Source organism: Pyrus communis, chromosome 8, assembly GCF_041283825.1.
Source record: "Pyrus communis isolate YQ-2024b chromosome 8, ASM4128382v1, whole genome shotgun sequence".
NCBI lineage: Eukaryota > Viridiplantae > Streptophyta > Magnoliopsida > Rosales > Rosaceae > Pyrus > Pyrus communis.
In genome coordinates this window covers 17,942,195-17,961,756 of record NC_142572.1, presented here as the reverse complement: position 1 = coordinate 17,961,756, position 19,562 = coordinate 17,942,195, and the positions used below count along the sequence as shown (strand labels likewise).

General features: G+C 39.2%; 1 protein-coding gene across 1 annotated transcript; it reads right to left on the bottom strand.

Moving 5' to 3' along the window:
- Positions 1-14,662: 14,662 nt before the first annotated feature.
- Positions 14,663-16,708, bottom strand: LOC137716909 (uncharacterized). The gene is made up of 4 exons (XM_068456261.2): positions 16,010-16,708; positions 15,664-15,912; positions 15,434-15,565; positions 14,663-14,836 (listed from the first exon to the last, which is right to left on the bottom strand). Exons 1-4 carry the CDS (start codon positions 16,613-16,615, stop codon positions 14,741-14,743), a joined length of 1,083 nt encoding a protein of 360 aa, XP_068312362.2. The 5' UTR covers positions 16,616-16,708; the 3' UTR covers positions 14,663-14,740.
- Between the last annotated feature and the right edge of the window lie 2,854 nt (positions 16,709-19,562).

Genomic DNA, 19,562 nt, shown 5'->3' with positions numbered 1-19,562 from the left:
GAGCTTTATGCTCACCCTAATTAAATTTGTGCAGGTTCAGAACCAGAGAATTAAGTCATGTGTTAGAGATGTTACTTGTTGTATGATATGTGTAAATAGAAATAAAATAAAGAGCTTGGTGGTGTTTGCTCTTTTGTTTGAATAAGGAACAAGAAGCTTTATGTAAATTTATGTAAAGTGTACTTTGTAAAACTTGAGAATTATCTCTTGGTGAATAAATGTGAATTATGTTTGAACTGATTTATATCTTCTAAATAATTTTTTTTTCTTTTCTTTCTTCACTATTTAACTATGGATTAATCTATTCTTAAATATTTTATTCCATATTAAATTTTGAATCATGCCTTAATTAGAGTTTTAAGTTAATACTCCAATTAAGGTGTGATAATCTCTGCCCTTACTTCTCTGCAGCTTAAGGCCATTCGCCAAAAGATCGTGGATTTGAAGACTAGGCTTGATGCGATCCAAGTAAAGTATGAAAGTGTAGGGAAGTAGATCGGGTGTTACATACCTCAGATTCAAGACCTTGAACGTGCCATTTTTGAGTTTTGCCCTGCTGCTTACACAAAGGACGAAGAACTGATTGCTGCTTACAACCAAGTAATCCACTCCAAGAAGGTCGTTGACAGGCTTGAACCTCAAGTGTTGGAACTCCAAGGTGCATTGAAGATCAACAACAATCTGAAGAAGGAAGTGGAGGAGCTGCAGTAGGTCCATGCTGGTCTGCTCAAGGAGAATAAGCAGTTGAAGGGTGAGAAGGCCAAATCCGATGCTTCACTTACTCAGAGTTAAGTCGATTTATACAAGCTGAGATATGTAGAGTATTACTTTGGGAGGCCATCTAACTTTGATTTTGTTGGTAAAGACTTTGAGACATTCTCCATTTCTCCAGAAGACTTGCTCACCTTTACTTTTGAGGCTTCCATCGATGAGGTAGTCAGAGAAGCTGATGCCCAGGTAAGAGCAGCCAGGGGTGAAGCGTCAAATGGTGCCGCTACTGAGGATATCGCAGCTGCTGAAGGTGTGGTGACCGAGTAGTCGTAGAGTGTCCAAGCTACTGAAGAGTAGTCTTTTAGGTATTCTTTAGGGTTTTTTTTGTTTTCCTTGTTGTTTTTTGCTTGAACTCCTTCAATCTTTGCTAGTAGTTTACCAATTTTGCTAGAAAAATTAATAAACTTGCTTCATTCGCTTTTCTCCATCTTTGCTTCTTTTGTTCATACCCTAACCTTTAGACTTTATAAACCAGTGGCAAGCGTGCTACTTTTTTATAAGCAGACAAGCATGCGTAGCCCATGCAGCTAGTATGTGTTGGTGTAGAACTTTGCAAAGTTATTAGCTATAGGGTTGGTAGTTGTATGCCTTACAGAAGCAAACAAGTTTGCGTAACCACAAGGTTGTTAACCCTGACTTTCTCTAATTTCGTAGGTTGAGTAACAAGTATCACAATACTTTAGGACTTAGAGTAGATCGTTTCACGCTTTGGCAGAAATGAAGCCCATCGATTGCGTAGCATGTCGACAATGAATGAGGTTCGTATATGCGCGCTTAACGTTTAACCTCCCACAGAAACGTGCAGTTGTATAAGTTTAGCGCAGTTTACTGCTTGAAGGGCAAGTCATAGGCAGTCTTTTGGAAATCGTAGGCTACATTAGTGTACTAGGTAGCAGCCATAAGGCATACTGCGTTATGTGCCCTCTCCGTCTCTAGGGCCCGGTTCACCGCAAATTAGGTCAAAAAATCAAGAATCCTTTAGTTAGCTAAGCATTGAAAAAGACCATTGTGGCCATTTCTAGGAATCCCAGCTCAAGCCATCGTGCATCTAGTTATACTAGGGCAGTATGGCTCGTCCATGTCTGGATATTCAAAATGTTGAGTTTATCCTCTCGCGTTAGAGAGCAGACCCATATGGGTGTCAAGGAATTGGTTTACTGTCACATCCTGGCCCAAGCCCTCACCACATTCCGAGCCTGACTCCACCGTAGCACGATATTGTCTGCTTTGGGCCCCTATCACGCCCTCACGATTTTGTTTCTGGAACTCACACAAGAACTTCCCAATTGGTCACTTATCCTGGGAATGCTCTCGCACAAACTCGCTTAACTTTGGAGTTCCGATGGAACCCAAAGCCAGTGAGCTCCCAAAAAGCCTCGTGCTAGGTAGAGATGGAAATATACATATAAGGCTTACATGATCCACTCCCCCGGGCAATGTGGGGTGTTATATTTACCCTCTCATGCTGGAAAGCATGGTTGGTCCCTCGAGGGGTGTAATTCCTGCAATGAGTCCTTAAGAAGGGCGCGATCTTCTTTTGAAGTGCATGAATGATCAATTTTCGTAAACATGTAGTTGAGCCAAGTTATAAATTACTTCTCAATTCCTCATTGAAAAACAAGTGAAATGAACGAAAACTTAGCAGCAAAGTAGAGACTGCATAACAACTGGATAATCGTTAGCTCCCAAGGTGGTACCCGTTGAGCTGCTTGAGTTCTTCGGGCTTTAATGTGGTGGGAGGTCACACATGGTACTTCCTCAGATTGTAGGCATTCCACTGCTTTTCGATCTCTTTATTGTTCTTGGTGGCGATGATGTAATTACCCTTGCTGCCTACTCTGGTGATTTTATACGGCCCTTCCAAGGTGGGATCCATCTTTTTGGAGCTTTCTCTGCTAGTAGTGATGAAGGCTTTTTTTAGGACTAGATCTTCAAGTTGGAACTGCCGGATCTTGGCCCTTTTGTTGTAGTTAGAGAGGAGCTGCTGCTGGTATGCTACGATGCGGGTGATGGTCTACTTGCATTTCTCTTCTGCTAGATCTAAGCTTGTGGCTATCTCCTTACTATTCTTCTCAATGTTTGGCAATAGAGTGCTGCTACTTGGCACGATGACATTGGGAGATATGATTGTTTCTGAACCAAATGCCAAAGAGAAAGAAGTATCATTGGTGGCTAGTCGTTTAGTCATGCAATATGCCCATAGAGAAAGAAGTATCATTGGTGGCTAGTCGCTTGGTCGTGCAATATGCCCATAGACACCCGGGGAGTTCGTTTGGCCACTTTCCCTTCTTGTCGGAGAGGGATTTCTTGAGGCAGTTGAGAATCATCCTGTTGGATGCTTCGGCCTACTTATTGCCTTGAGGATATCTCGGCATAGACATGTGTTGCTTGATGCCATATTTTTAGAAGAACTTCGCCAAATCTTTGCCTACGAATTGCAAGCCATTGTCAATGACAATGGATTGAGGGATGCCAAATCGGTAAATGATGTTCCTCTATATGAAGCGCTCTATGTTTGCCTGAGTCGTGGTTGTCATAGGCTCCGCTTCTACTTATTTGGTAAAGTAATCAGTTGCCACGATTATCATGCCTCTGCCTCTAGTAGCAGGCGGCTTGGCCCTACCATGTTGATTGTCAACTGCATGAACGGCTAAGGACTCGTCTGCAGGTGTAGTTCGCTGACAGGCAGTATGGGTACCGGCTTGTAGCGTTGGCAGCAGTCGTACTTTTGTGCTAATTCTTTAGCATCTTGATGCATGGTAGGTCAGTAATAGCCTACATTAAAAGCTTCATGTGCTAAGGATCGGCCTCCAGAGTGATTTCCACAAACGCTTTCGTGGATTGAGCTTAGAACCTTTAGGTCATCGGGAGGCCCTAAGCAACGAAGATGTGATCCAGTGTAGGATCTTCTGACTAGAATGCCGTTCTATATATAGTAGCATATTGCCTTTATTTGGAGCTTTCTAGACTCCAACTTTTTCGTGGGGAGTGTATCATTGACCAGGTAGTCTATAATAGAACTTTGCCAGTTAAGAGTTATACTAACCTGTGACACTTTGGCTGCCAGCTCCGCCTCTATGCTTGGCTTGTATAGTTAGTCCACCAGAATAGAGTGTTTGAGTTGGTGATTGAGGACGGAGCCTAGGCCGGCTAGAAATCTGCATGGGCATTGTCTGCCCGCGGAACTTGAGTGAGGGTGTAAGTCTGAAATGCCTAAAGTTGCTTGCGTACCTTCTCTAGGTAATACACCATTTTTGGATGTTTTGCCATGTACTCCCTAATAGTCTGGTTGGTGATTAGCTAGGAATCGGAATGACTTGTGAGCTTTTTCACCCCCAAGTCTCTTGCCATTTGAAGGCCTGCTAGCAGGGCTTCGTACTCCACTTTGTTGTTGGATGCTTTGAAGCTTGGAGTGATCACCTGCTCGAGCATCGAACCGTCTAGGGTGACAAGGACCACGTCTACTCCTGAGCCTTTGTTGTTGGATGCGTCGTCGACATGCAAATGCCATAAGTTTACATTAGGTGGAGTAGGTGACGCTAAAGTGTGCTCGATTGCCTCCAGGGCGTTGTTGGGCCGCTCTGTTATGTTGCCTAGGCTATGCGTGAATTCTGCTAAGGTTTGAGCCTTTATCGCCGTGTAGGGTCAGAAAACTAAATCGTATTGGCCAAGTTCCAACACTCATTTCATCACTCGTTGAAAATTATCCAAACCATGTAAGATTGATAGTAGAAGATATTAAGTCATGAAGTATGGTCTGAGCTTCTGAGCCGTAACAACTAGCGCCAAAATTAATGTTTCAATCTTCAAATATATAATTTCCTCATCGAGAAGAGCTTTAGAAGTGTAGAATACTGACAACTGGGCCCTCAGCTCTTCTCGTATGAGGACAGAGCTCATTGTTACTTCTGAGATTTCCAAGTAGATGTATAAGTCCTCATCTGCTTCCGACTTGGATAATAAGAGATGTGATGTGAGATACTTCTTCAAGTCTTGGAAAGCTCTTTCACATTCATCATCCCATTTGTCTCATTGTGCCCTCTTGAAGGCCTTGAAAAAGGGTTTACATCGATCGGTGGATCACGAGAGAAAACGATTGAAAGCGACTGCTTGTCCGGTCAAGCTTTGAATCTCCTTCAAGGTAGATGGAGATTTCATCTCTAATATCGTTTTGATTTGCTTGAGGTGTGCTTCTATTCCTCGTTGGGTTACTAGGTACCTTAAGAATCTGCTTGAAGATACTCCAAATGTGCATTTGGCAAGATTGATTTTCATCTTGTACTTTCTAAGGATGTCGAAAGTTTTCGCCAAATTACCGATGTGATTTGATCGCTGTTTGCCCTTCACCATGATGTTGTCGATATAGACCTCCATGGTTACTCAAATTTTCTTTTTGAACATCATGTTTACTAATCTTTGATAACTGGACCTTACGTTCTTGAGGTCAAAGGGCATGACCTTGTAGCAGTAGGTGCCTTGCTCGATCACAAACACAGTATTTTGCTTGTCGGGCTCGTACATGGCTATTTGGTTGTAGTCAGAGTAGGCGTCCAAGAAACTGAGCAGCTGGTTCCCAGAAGTCGAATCTACTAATTAATCGATTTGGGGAAGTAGATAAGGATCATTTGGGCATGCTTTGTTAAGGTTGATGTAGTCTACGCAAACTCTCCACTTGCCATTCTCTTTCTTCTTCACCAGCACGACGTTGGCGAGCCATGCTGAGTACGCTACCTCTTCTATGAATCCGGCCTCTAGTAGCTTGTCAATTTTCGCTTCGATGATTACCACTCGGTCGGGTGCAAAATGTCTTATCTTTTGGATCACCGATTTGGCAGCGGGGATCGACGTGCAGCTTGTGGTAAGCTAGCTTGGGGTTGATGCCGGGTACGTCGAAAGGTGACCACGTAAAGACGTCACGATTTTCCTTAAGGACTTCATTCTCTACTAGATTCAATCTTTCAGACGTAAGCCAATTCTAACTGTCTTTTTTGGCTGCTGGGTTTCCATCCTATCTCATATGCTGTCGCATTGGTTTGGACACCATCTTCTTAATCCGCTTGCTATAATTGTTATTGGGTAGCTTCGTCATCCTTTCAGACCTTGGTAGCCTCTATGGGGGTAAATATCATCTTCTTTGATTCCTTCAATACTTGTCATCGAGATGTGGCCTGGTCAGACTTGATTTCTCTGACTCCTCATCCCGGGATGCGGAATCAGATTTTTTGATACTTGACGGAAGTGATGACATCCAGCTTTATTAGCCAAGGTATTTCTAGAATCCTATTGTAAGGAGACAGGTTGGTTACTATTGTGAACGTCTGCTTTGAGACAACTAATGGTGTTTTCACATCAAGTGTGATATGACCAATGACAGTCGAGATATGTCCGTTGAATCCGGTGAGTACCTCCGCTCAGCGTATGATTGTGCTTTCCATGCGTATCTTCTGAATGAATGAGAGTTGAAGTAGGTTGACTGCATTTCCATTGTCAACCATCATTATGTCGACTATGGCATAGGTTAGTTGGACAGATACCACCAACGTGTCGTCGTGTGCAAAGTCGACACATTCGGCAGCTTGCTCGGTGAATCCAAAAATAGGTCCAGGTTGGGTATCGACTGCTTGGACTTACGAGACTAGTAGAGCCTGCTGGATCTTCCGCTTCCTTGAATTGTTGGTGGCCCCCAAGTGTTCAGATTCGGCGAAGATGTCGTAAATCTGAATCGTCTTGTTGGGCGGTTCTTCGTCAGCATCTGCATTCCTTCTAGGCTGCGCAGTTGGCTTGTCCAAGTACCTGTCGACTTTGCCTTCTTTCACGAGCTTCTCTAGGTAGTTCTTCCAAGTGTAGCAATCGTCAGTTGTGTGATCAGAACCTTGGTGGAATACGCAGTACTTGGTGTGATCTAACTTGGAAGTATCTCCATTTGATTGTTTCGGCAACTTAAACCATGGCTCGTTCTTGATGTCACGAATGATTTGGTGGATCGAGATTGAGAACTTACAGTAGTTCTTGATAGTCGGGCCTTCTTTGGTCATAGTTCAATCCCCACGTTTGGCCTCCTACCTATTTTTGTTATACTGTTTCCCTACCTTCTTCTTTTGAACCACTGCTGACTCTTTTCGAGGCTGCTCGGGTGCATGGTCTACTCGCTAAGCCTCGTCCCAAAGTGCGTGTTTCTCTGCCAGAGCGAAATAGTCTACCAGGGTTAAATCTTCATTCATGATCAATTCTCCAAACAGTGAGTGGTCTATTAGGAGTTTTTTTTGGAAGGCTGTGTTTGCTATTAAGTCGCCGTATCCGACTATCTTCGCCTTGTCTGCTTTGAACCTCTTCACGAGTCACGAAGCCACTCATTGGAGATCTTCTTTACGTTAAACAAGTGGTCGGACTTTTCTTAATTGAGTGGTAGGACGAGTATTCTTTGGTGAAAACCAAGGAAAGATCATCAAAACTCCAGATAGATCATGGGGGTAGGGTATGGAACCAATCTTGCGCATCGTCTTGTAAAGTGGTGGTGAATATCTTGCACATAAGAGCATCATTGTTCCGATAAAGGACCATCGTGCTTTGGTAATGCTTCAAGTGCCTTTCCGGATTTCCATCTCCTTTGAAAAATGTGAAATATAGTATGCTAAACTTACATGTTTCGTTGAAATGCTTAGTTGGCGACTTCGTTACATTGGAAATCACGCAATCGCTCGTTTAAGAACCTCTCTACCTCTTTCCGAATCTGCCTTTGTTGGGGTAATGAAGTTCTCAGCTGCCCCCGGTCTTGACCTGCTGGTCTGGCTACTATTCTATGTATTCAGCTCGTATACACTGCGACTGCGGTGCATATGGTTCGTTCCTAACAGGCGAGGGAATCCCTCGTAGGTTGCCGATTGAACTTAAGTCAGATTGAGTTACTGCTCTTCTCCGTCCGTCCTGCTGTCTACTCCATTGTGAGGTAGAAGATACTTCTTGCGGGTCTAGCCACAAATGAACACTTCGACTTGAAGGTTGCTCACGTTGATTATAGGAATGTGGCCCCAATCATGAATGTATACTCGTCTGTGGGCCTAGTCGAGGGTGCACGCTTATCCGCAAGCTAACACGAGAGTATATGCTATCTCAGGGGCCCAGTCGGGAGTGTACACTGCCCAAACACTTGGTTCGTGGCTGGTCGAGTGGCTGTTTGTTGGGACGTCACTGGAGAGGTTCTTCATCTGCCCTTGTCTTACTTCGGGACACCTCGTCTGGGGCACGTTGCATCTCGGTGCGCTACAAGAACTGATTCACCAAGGTTGTTTGCTGTGCGAGGGTACTTGTCAACTCTATGACTTGTCGAGACAAGTGTTGTTCTCCATTTGGGTTGAAAGCGCTTGGAAGGAATACGTCTGCTTAAGCAGTGGAAGTGTGGTAGACTCCGAGCATGAGATTTAAGTTGGGGAATGTCAAATCCGTGGAGAAATAAAGTGAAAATGCCCCCAGTTCAATTGTCGATCCAGAAATTTGGAGCTGGGATGGTTGAACTAGTCTTGGACTGATTTGGGTTGCTTGGAAGGCCACGAGAGTGGGCTGCTTGGCGTACAGCGTATGTGGGTACGAAGCTAGGGCTCGGCTCGACAACATGTTAGCCTTGTGTTGGGCTTGAATGGTTTGAGCTGGCTCGCCTTAAGCTTAGGCCCATGTGGGCTTAAATGGCACGGCTTGGGCCGTGGTTGTGGCACTGTGGACCTTGCCAAGGGTGGCTACCATGGTGGCCATCATGGTGGTTGCCATGGTGGAGCCCCGTGGGGGTGGTATCGCTCAAGTCATCGTCATGTTGAGTCTTGTGGATCACCATGGTCCTATTTCTTGAACATTGGAATTTCCATTCGTCAAGGCTTCTGAATCTCTTATCATTATACTTCTCTTTTATGTTTTATCTAAGAATTTTTATAAATGAAAATTCCAAGAATAACAACATACAAAAAATCTACAAATGAACAAGAAAACGAAAAACCTTGAATGTGAGAATCTTTTACGAGTGTGTGACTCAAACTCTCGATGAAAGCACCAATTTGTGGATGCAAATTTCCGCTTTCTTCTTCTTGGACAAAATTGCACCTACAAAACAATTAACACCTTAGGTCAAGGCCAAGAGCCTCATGAACCCACGATGAATTTTGGGGGGGGGGGGGGGGGAGGGGGGCTTTGGCCGAATAACCTCCGATGCCAAAGTTAGAATTTGAGGAAAAAGTGTTTAGAGAAATTGGGGAATTTTGCAAGAGAGTTAGGATTAGGTTTTTGAAGAAATGAGGTGGTATTTATAGGGGTGTGGTCGGCCCCTTTTGGAGAGATAAGAACCGGCCACATTTTGTGGTTTTTGGGTGTAATTGCAAGATATTATGTCAAAATAATATATTAAAATCAATTAGGAAATTAATTAATTAATTAGGAAATTAAACAATTAATTTAGGTAATTAATCCTATTTTGAATAAATAATTTGAAGGTTACCTTGTGGGGAGGATTTCATGGGGATTGATGAAATAGGTTTTGAATAAATACCTATTTTGACCACTTTTGACATTTATTGAGTCGTGATTGTCTGCCGCTTGTGCATAGGAGTTCCTGTATGCCTCAAGGGTAATTTTATATTTTTCACCCAAGAATCCATGTGTTGTCTTCATATTTTTCTTGATTATTTTATGCTCCACATGTTAGAGATTTCAATAATAAATATATAAAAAAAATATATATATATATAATATATATAGATATATATATATATATATGACTTGGCTGCGTTGTGCAGCATGTGTGTGTGCGCGCAGAAAGGGCAGCAACCTTACAAAAGGTTCTGTTTTATTCAACCTTTTAGGGTTGTACATTTTTTGAATGGTTGCAAGTTTTGGTTAAAAGACATGATGCTTACTTAAATTATATGAATAAAATTAAAAGATATAATTAGTCAATATTTATTTTCTGAAAATTCTAAATAGAAAACATGTCTTTTGAATCAACACTTTTAAGAAGAGTTGTATATCTTCAACTAAAATGAAAGGACTCGATGAACGGGTGCCTTAATGCCTATAAATACCTATTGTGGCATAATGTTTCACACACAATTTCAGAAATTTGTTTCTACATTCCTTGCTCTCTTTTCTCTCCGTCACATTCATACAATTTCTTTCTAGTTATTTCTAAGGGAATACAATTTGGTTTTGCTAATCGAATATTCTATACTTTGTTGTATCCTAGAAGTGATTTGCCAATAACCCTTTAGCAAACTCATTCAAGTGGGGACAAATAACACTTTAAGGAAACAATTCAAGTCGTACCTCAAAGTCATCATTCGGATTATTCTCTATATTTCTACATTTACTCTAACACCACAATATACTACTAATTGATTAATGTACAATGAAATCTCAGCTTTCTTCTTTAAAATTATATATTCGAATATCAACATTCTGTGGTCAAGGGCAAACAAATTTCCATGGCCTTTAGCTCATGTGGGATAAAACAAAACGACAACTTCCTTCCATGTTGCCAGGGCCGAGAGCAGACAAATTTTCCATTGCCAATATTTATCAATGTACGTAATTAAATACAAGATGCAGCAATCGATCAAACGTGGTTTATTCTCTTTTTATTTGTATTAATCATTAATTTAATATTGATTAGAAATGGTAAACAATGGCGCACATACGAGGGCTAGCAAGAAAGCCTGCAGGCAGCTCAGCTGCTGAACGTGTTCAACATATATATGTTCTTCTAGATCTTTTTCAGAATCTGAGAGAGTCAGATCAATGATTATGCTATTTTTAGAAGCTTAAATATTCAGATTAAAGATACAAAATTTTATTTTATGTGCACATTCTAGTTTATGTGATTAATTTCTATATTTGCCCACGTATTTATAAGGTAACCACCACGACTTCCTTATGTGTAATGATCTATACATCTGCTGAGGAATATTGAGAAGGGTTATATAAAACCAAGTTCTGTTTAATTAAGAACTACAAAGGGGGTCACCTTGTCGAATACCCCCTTTCTAGTTTCTGTTTGTGTTATGTGCGGAAGGTTTTTCGGCTCTTTTTTACGCTTGGGAGAAGCAGGGACGGATTAGAGTGGTCAAAGTGTGTAAGGGCGCTCCGGCTTAAATCATCTATTGTTTGCAGATGATAGTTTCATTTTCGCCCGGGGCACAATTCAGGAATGCCTACAGGTGAAACATTTGTTGAAAACAATGAAGATGTATCAGGACAAGCTATTAATTATGCGAAGAGTTGTGTAGCTTTCAGTGGAAACTTGACCGAGTATGATGGACAGTTGTTGGCAGATTGCTTGGGTATGCCGCGGGTAATATTCCATGATCGCTATCTTGGTCTACCAGTTCTTGTGGGAAAATTGAAGAAGAATATGTTCGCATACATTAAAGATCAATTGTGGAAAAATTGAATGGATGGAAATGAAGCCTTCTGAGTCGCGCCAGGAAAGAGATATTGATAAAAACTGTAGCCCAAGCTATACCCCTATACACCATGCAAACCTTCATGGTACCAAAAAACTTTTGTGATGAGTTGAATCAAATGGTGGCACAATTTTGGTGGGGAAAGGAACAAGGGAAGCGACGGATACATTGAATTCGGTGGAAAATTTTATGTAAACTAAAGGGAGAGGGTGGTCTTGGCTTTAAGGATATCTATGCCTTTAATCTAGCTTTGTTGGCAAAGCAAGGGTGGTGGTTGATACATGAACAATCCTCTTTGGCATCCCAAATTTTTAAAGCCAAGTATTATCCATGAACTGATTTTCTTTCGGCACCGATGAAGACGTATTCATCTTATGGTTGGAGAAGTATAGTGGAAGCCTGCAAAGTAATTAGGGCTGGAGCTCGAGGGAAAGTGGGGGATGGTGCATCCATTAAAATATGAGGGGATAGTTGGCTACCGAGGAAACGTTTCTTCAAAGTGCTCAGTCCTATACCCTTGGGGATGGGTCGGTCAGACACGGTGTCTAAGTTGATCTCACAAGAGGAGAGCGTTAGTTGGAATCTGGACATTATAAATGAGTTATTTTGGGAGGTGAAGCTCTCTTGATTCAAAGTATTCCCCTTAGTACACGGAAACCACCGGACCGGTTGATTTGGAATGCAGAGCCGAATGGGAAATTTACAACAAATGCGGACCAGTTGATTCATGGATGAGGTGCATGGTCAAGTAAGTAGTGGATCCTCAATTACCGTAGAAATTAATTTTCTATGAAAGGCCTTGTGGAAGGCTCAATTACCTGAGAAAGTGAAGATTTGTATTTGGAGGATTTGTTGGAATGCTTTACCAACCTGTGATAACCTAAGAAAAAAAGAAAATCACCATGGACGATGTGCACATGTTTTGTAATAGAGAAAATGAAACTTTGGTGCATTTGATGCGAAATTGTCCAAGAGCGGCGTCGGTGTGGTTGTCTTGTCCGTTAGGGCTACGGAGTCGGACGAACACAACAGAGCATATGATGGATTGGATAGCTAAACTTGCAGGTAAGTTGTCAAGAGATAGTTTCGATCTATTCCTTATTCTTCTTTGGAGTATGTGGAAAAGAAAAAAAAAAAAAAAAAAAGGAACTCTTTTTTGTGGTAAGAAAAGGCACTCGAACCGACAGAACTAATTTGTCGGGCAATTAGTTGGATGAAAGAATTCCAAAATTGGCATGGGAAAAATATGAAAAACGCAGCTGTAAAGTTTCTCAAAAATGGACGAAGCTGGGAGAAGGATGGTACAAGTGTAATTTTGATGCGGCTTGGGATGAAAATAGAACTATTGGTGGCGTTGGGGTGGTGATTCGGAACGATATGGGTGATTTTGTGGTACCCTTGGCAAAGAGGCATGATGCTATTCTTTCCCCTCTGCTGGCCGAGACTGTGGCAACTAGGGATACGTTACTTGTGATGGCAACTCTTCAACAGGATGGTCAACATGATCACTCGCCATTTGGAAATATTCTAAATGATACTCGCTCGATGATTCAGGCATTGCCCAATGGAAAGTTGTTTTTAGTGGTAGGGAGACGAATAAAGTGACGTACATATTAGCACGAATGAGTCTGAGTTGTGATAATCCTATTCTTTGGTTTAAAGAACCTCTTGATGTAATTGTGAATCTTCTCTTTGAGGATAGTAATTCCTAATTTGTTTGGTACTGGACACTCTTTTTCCTTTCGATCAGTTTGAAATTGTCGGCAAGGTTTTATCGAGGCCCATTGTATGCACCCTATCCCCATTGATTGTATGTATTTCTATTGTTAATGAATATCGTACATTTTCTCAAAACAAAAAACAAAAAAATTTAAGAACTAGGAATCAGCTGAGGAAAAAAGTACTATTATTCAAATTTAAAAAAAAATAAAAAATGATCTAGGGTTCTCCTTTCGGTTGAATATGTACAATATTATTAAGGGAACTTTAACGAAAAACTCCCGGTACTGTTCACTTTAATGAAAAATTATATTTTTACATTAAAAAGTCATTCCTAGTACTATTCACTTTACCCTTTATTTTATCCTTATCGTTAAAACTCAAAGTTTTCATGTCATTTTCATTAGTTTTCCTTATTAAGAACCCATATTACAAGTTGTTATTAAATATATATATATATATATATATATATATATATATTATAAATTAATTATAATTAGGGAATGAATGATTTTGCATTCATTCTTTTTCGCTCTTCTTGTAGATAAGTTTCTCAAACTGTATTTCGTAATAAACAAAAAAGGTTTAAAATAAAAAACCAGTTCGTATAGAAAGCCCCCATTTCCAACAGTTGTTAGATGAGGGTTATTTTTGTCTGTAACTTGATCCTGAAATGGTTAAGTGCTTAAAAGCAACAGATTTCTGCTGTGTTGCAGAACTAGAGAATTATGTTAAGATCATTTAATCATTCATACGTAGCATCATAAGATGGTAATAAAGAGAATAACTAGTTCTGATTATAATTTTTAGACGGTGACAATTTATTAATCGTAAAGGGGGACAAATAAATTCTCCAATAAAAGACACAAACATTATCCTTTTAGATTGTCACAGATCTAGCTACTTTTTTCATGTAGCTAAAGCTGAGGGAAGACGAACGTCGCTTGGCATTGATCCACATATATATACTTACATGCAAGATCAGAAATATATACCAAGTTTAAATTCCCATCTCATAAATATAGTGAAAGAGAAAAAACACAAATGCCTTGCTCTTTTCATCTTCTCACAGCAAATGATAACCCTAGATTTATTCTTTTTTGTAATTGATAACCCTAGATCGATTCTATTTTGAATTAATTAATTACATTATTTTCTTTATTAACCATTATCGTTGACTGCCAATACTAAACAATGTCGCACGAAGCTAGAAATCCATCTGCCAACTTCCAATGAACTGTGCACTTTCACATATGTTTTGGATCTTCATCATCAGCATCTGACATCAAAGATTCTATTCTCAATATTTATGCAAATTAGAACCATTAACGTGAAGATAGTTATTAAATATAATTTTATTGTGTATCCAAGGGGTCGCATGTCTTAACGTTCAGTACATTCGAGATTTTTCATTGTGCCACGAACATGGTTCGGTACATAAATTGTAATAATATAATATGTTGAAAACTTGATTAAATAACCAACTATATTATGATACTTAGTGTATCGGCTGTATTCTTGACACATTGAACAATTTTTCCACCCTATAATGCTGAGGATCAACTGAGTCCATACATGGTCATAAAAATCTGATCAGAGGATTTTCCTCGTGATCGAAACTGGAATTTATTTAACTTAAAAACCCCCATTACAAAGTTAGGGAATTAAATTAATTAGTATACATTCATTATGTTCATATATATATATATATATATATATATATATATATGTCGATAATAATTAACAACTAGAAAAAAAATGAATAGGGAAAAAAAGAGGTAGAACAGCTTCCTGCTGCTGCTGCTGCTGTGTCATAAAAGTGGAGAGAGCTTTTGCAGGTCGAGAGCAATATCCATTCCATTATAAGCAATGGGAGCATACATCCACATATCATCTGAGCTTAAAAGCTGCAATATACAACAAGACAATTAATTAATAATCAAAGCCATATGACGAAGAAATTTTACAATTTAGTAAAAGAGTAACGTTCAAAAATAAAATCGGTTACAAAATTTTTAATAAGAACTATAACCTAAATAGATCATAAACTGCATGTAAACGATGAATTAGTAGTGTTTTATTGCCTGTCTAGTTCTATTTTTAATTAACAGTTTGTCACTTGTTCTGTTTGTGCATGAGTAATGTTATTCTTACCATAATTTTATATCATATTTCTTTACCATTTTAGGTGGCAAATGAGTTGGACAAGCTGCATCATTTAATTTCAAATTTTTATTAAATAAAACACTTAAATAATCTTAGGTGATAGAATAAGACTCCCCGTATACCACAATCATCATTTAATTAACAATCTTTTTATTAATTATTGATTAACATTTTGAAATTAAATGCTAATTAATTTAGATAATGCGACTGTCCACATCAGATGGCACCTAAGGTGGTCTACAATTGTGGTACAAAAATATGGTAAGAATAACATTATTGGTTTGTGCATGCTTCCGTAGTTAAAACATAGAATTGTAACAGTATTTTTTAATTATTACCTTGATTTGGAGCTGCAAAAACTTGACATAGTGAACTGCTTCTTCAAGCATTGTGCTAATGTCAACCTTTGTTCCATTAGGGACAAGATGCTGTAGGGTTCTTAGTCTCTCATTGATTCTCTCTCTTCTTTTCTGCAAGATCCAATCAAAACTTGACTCGTAAGAAACTGTATAGGCATGTTTGGTAAACATTTCGTTTTTTACTTTTGAAGATATTGCGTATTACTTACCCTAGCATAGAGGCTCTGGGGATCAGTTGCAGACCCTCTATTGGCTCTGGTCTTCCCATTCAAGTTAAGGGTAGATGAAGCTTTGGGGTCTGAAGTTTCTCCTCCATTGATCTCCAGAGAACCATTATCACCCTCAGAGGTGCAAGAACTTGTGCTCTGCAGCCTCTCTTCTTCATCTTTGAATTTCACATCTGAATTACCCTTTTGCCCCTTCTTTGACCTTACATTATTTTTCTTACTTTTTTCTACCTGCAATGTGTGGAATTCACAGTTAGAAAACTGCTTCACAAATACTAGCCAAGAAACAAGTTTTTATCAAAAGTTTGAATTTTTAAATGATGCTTACATCTTTCGATAGACGAGGCTTCTTCTTCGGATTGCTGTCGGATGTGTCGTTGCTGGATTTTTCCGGCGCATCATGCACCCTTTTGAGCTGCAATTCCTTTTCAGGAACCGGAACAATAGCCGGCTGGCTATCACTGCCCGAATCCTCTTTGTTGCACTCACTTCCATGCATCACAATGTCGGAAAAAGCCGGGACGAAGGAGGCGAAACTCTTCCCATCACGATTCATATAAACATCCATGGATTCAGAGACATCAATATTACCCACTGGGAAATTGCAAGAATTACTAAAGTAGCAATTTTCCTGGTTCAAAATGGTAGTAAAAATGCCATGATTATGGTCACCATAGTTACAACTTTCCTGAGAAGAAAGATAGTCCACATTAGAGTTGGGACTCACTGAAGAAGGATGGTGAAAAAAGGTTTCAGCTCCAGGAATATTGGGGTAGAAAGATTCTCGGGTTTCAAATCCCATTCCCTCATTGTGCTGGAAAGGGAATGAATTTCCCTGGGAAAGAAAATGTGGTGTGAACTCAACCTCTTCGGAAGTAAACAACCTGCTCAAGGATTCCCATTCCCCATCGGCAAAAACACCAACAGATTCCATTTCTTTTCGGGAGAAAAGGAGGATCCCAACAAAATCGATGAAATGAAAAAAGAAAGAAAGAGTAGTGGACTTCTGTATATTTTTTTTGCTCAAATGTTTGCACTGAGGACAAGCAAAGGAGTGGAAACACTTATATACTCAACCCTAGAGGGGGGCCGTCACAAGAGAATTTGACTTGCAATTGTAAAATGTAATTGTTAATTCCCAATTATTGTTGTTTGGATGGGGGGTTGGTGCTATCAGGAGTTCACTGTGGGCCCACAACCAGGCAAATTACAGCTCATGAGAAAGCCAAGTTCATGCAATGATGTGATTAAAATAAGAAGATGGTTCAATGGGATTAAACCACATAAGACCACGAGAAAAACTCAAAACTAGCGTCATTAGGAACAAAAAACCAGTCCAAAGCAATGATTTGTTTAATTATTAGGTTAAGGGTTCTCTAAACTAATATAAATCATACATGTACACTAAGGGGTGAGGGATTTGGATTAAGCTACGTAATGAGTCAATCACAATAATTTGGTTTTGAACTCATCATCTGCCGGAGTTTAACTTAAGACTTCTCACTTACAAATAGAGAGTAATATCGTTAGATTGTAATACGAAGTGGCCACATCAAACAATTAGGCTATCCAGTTTAGAGTTCTCTAAACTAAATTAAGTTGTGAGAATGCTTAAGACTGAATTGAGAAAGTAATTAAGAACAGCATGCGTAAAATAATTAAACAATCAGAACGTGGATGGTGTCTTGCTGAACATTATAATACAATAGAAACCATTGGATTGGCGGAATAAATTAAGAAAAATATGGAGGCAGAGGACGGCCGATTTTGGAGAAGGACATCGTGGGAGCTGAGTCGGACATTCTCTAAAGCATTCAAAATCCCGACAAGGGAACCGCCGAACTCGTTCTTTGTCTTCACCTCGTAAACCCTAAAAAACTCACAGTACTGTATGTATATATCTAATCTACCGCGTCAAGTTAGCATTATACAATTAATCTGTGAAGTTAAATATCTGGTTACAACTCATTATCATCTCTTCCATATCTCTAAGTACTTCAAAAGTCAGCATGTGTTTTTGGCCTGCCATTTGATCTACTGCTTTATATTAGCTAGGTCTTATCATTGTTCAAAATTAGTGGTGGCTTCAGAATTTTTTCTTTACGAGAAAAGATATAAAACCCTAGGAATGAGTGGCAAGGATCGTAGGACCATATATGAGGGTTATTAGCCACACTGCCTCCAATGTGGATTTGCCAATGATCACAACCTTCAAGATTTTGAACTTGGTTGCATTGTTTAAGAGCTTAATCAACCCTTGTTAATGTTGGTGGAAATTGGAAGCAGAATGATTTATTATGGAAGTATTCTTTTACTAAACTGTCTGACACATAAAAATTCTCTCTTCTCACAATCACAGCTTTTGTTTTCTTAATAGAATGTATGGCAACATAAGCATTTTACTTTAGGAAACCATATATGAATCAAAACTATCGACGAAGTTAAGTCTTATCTGAATGTGTACACATGACCAAGTTTGCTACATAAACAAAAGATACGATAAAATTAGCATGATGTTGATTGGGAAATTATCAGAGAGGTAGCCAACAACATATATAATCTAGTATAACTCGATCTATAGATGCATGGTTCTTTTGTATTTAGACATAGAGTTTTACTTTCAAGATTCGATTAAGCAGACAAATGCAAAGCCTCTAGGGTTTGGGGAATGAACAGAGAGCATGTACCCACCTGTCCCTCACTAAAACTTTTGTCCAGCTGCGAGTCTTGCGCTCGAGTTCTCAAGTCTCACGCGTCAGAAAGAGACCATTTTTCTGCATATATTATTTGAAACTACATATCTGTTGTTGGGCGAAAGTTCGATAAGGTCTTCGTTATTCTTTGGAAATTTGGCACCGGCCATTGCACGACCTTCGAAGAAACAAAAATAAAAACTTTATACCCTAACACATAAGCAAAGCAATTGTTTTGGGGAATAAAATCTACACACCCATATTTTGAAAACACCCCAAAAATCTGATTTTATTCCTTAATCAGAGATCAATAAAACTCTGTCTGGCCAATGCATTCTCCTCCTCCCACGATTTCAAGGGTTGGAAGTTTACCTTCTCTATCGCATTAATCCAAGGAATGACAACTATATTATCTTGTTATGTTTCATCAACTACCAAACTAAACCTAATTCATTCATGGTTTTTGTCCTAAGCTCAAGCCACGTGACCCTTGCATGCCAATGATTTCATTTTTTTTGGGAGTGCATTTTAGCTCACCCTCTTAAGTGGTGGTAACGTTCACCATCCTATTTATCATCATTTGATGAGTTTAAATTTTGAGAGTTTTGTTGATTCACTGCACAAATCTCGAAATTTATACTCATCTAATAATCATAAATATGTAAGCAAAAATATTTCCCTTTTTTTGGTTTTTTCTCTTTTCATTTTATGAGAGAGAATGATAAAATTGTAAACTTGCATTAGGATTTACCTAAAAAACATGCATAACCATTAAGCATCTTGGCTTGGTCATATACTTCTATCAACATATGTTTTTAGAACGGATTAGTGATTTCTACACACCCTTATTTTCTTTCTACACATCTATTCTATATCGATTTCTCGTAGTTGGATTGAATAAATAAAGGAATGTGTTGAAGAATAAATATGACGTTTCCTTTTGGAAAATATATAGTAGGACTTCAGTTAAATGAGAGGAAATTGTCATCTATCTTCAATTAAACACATAGGGACTTTAAAATAAAAAAATCTGTAGCGAGTAAGATATTTCTTGTAGTGGCTAAAAAATGGTTTCACTATAATATTTATTCTGTATATTATATATGTACACATGAAGTTCGTGATGAATATATTTGTGTTCATGATTGATACCATTTTAATGCCAACATGGGAACACCACGTTGTTGT

What these genes read in the sequence shown, in the direction of transcription:
- LOC137716909 (XM_068456261.2), bottom strand. Translation starts at nt 16,615, where the DNA reads ATGGAATCTGTTGGTGTTTTTGCCGATGGGGAATGGGAATCCTTGAGC. An exon ending in AGCCTCGTCTATCGAAAGAT is followed by an intron (nt 15,913 to 16,009) that starts GTAAGCATCATT and finishes CACACATTGCAG; the next exon opens with GTAGAAAAAAGTAAGAAAAA. An exon ending in TTTTGCAGCTCCAAATCAAG is followed by an intron (nt 14,837 to 15,433) that starts GTAATAATTAAA and finishes TGTATATTGCAG; the next exon opens with CTTTTAAGCTCAGATGATAT.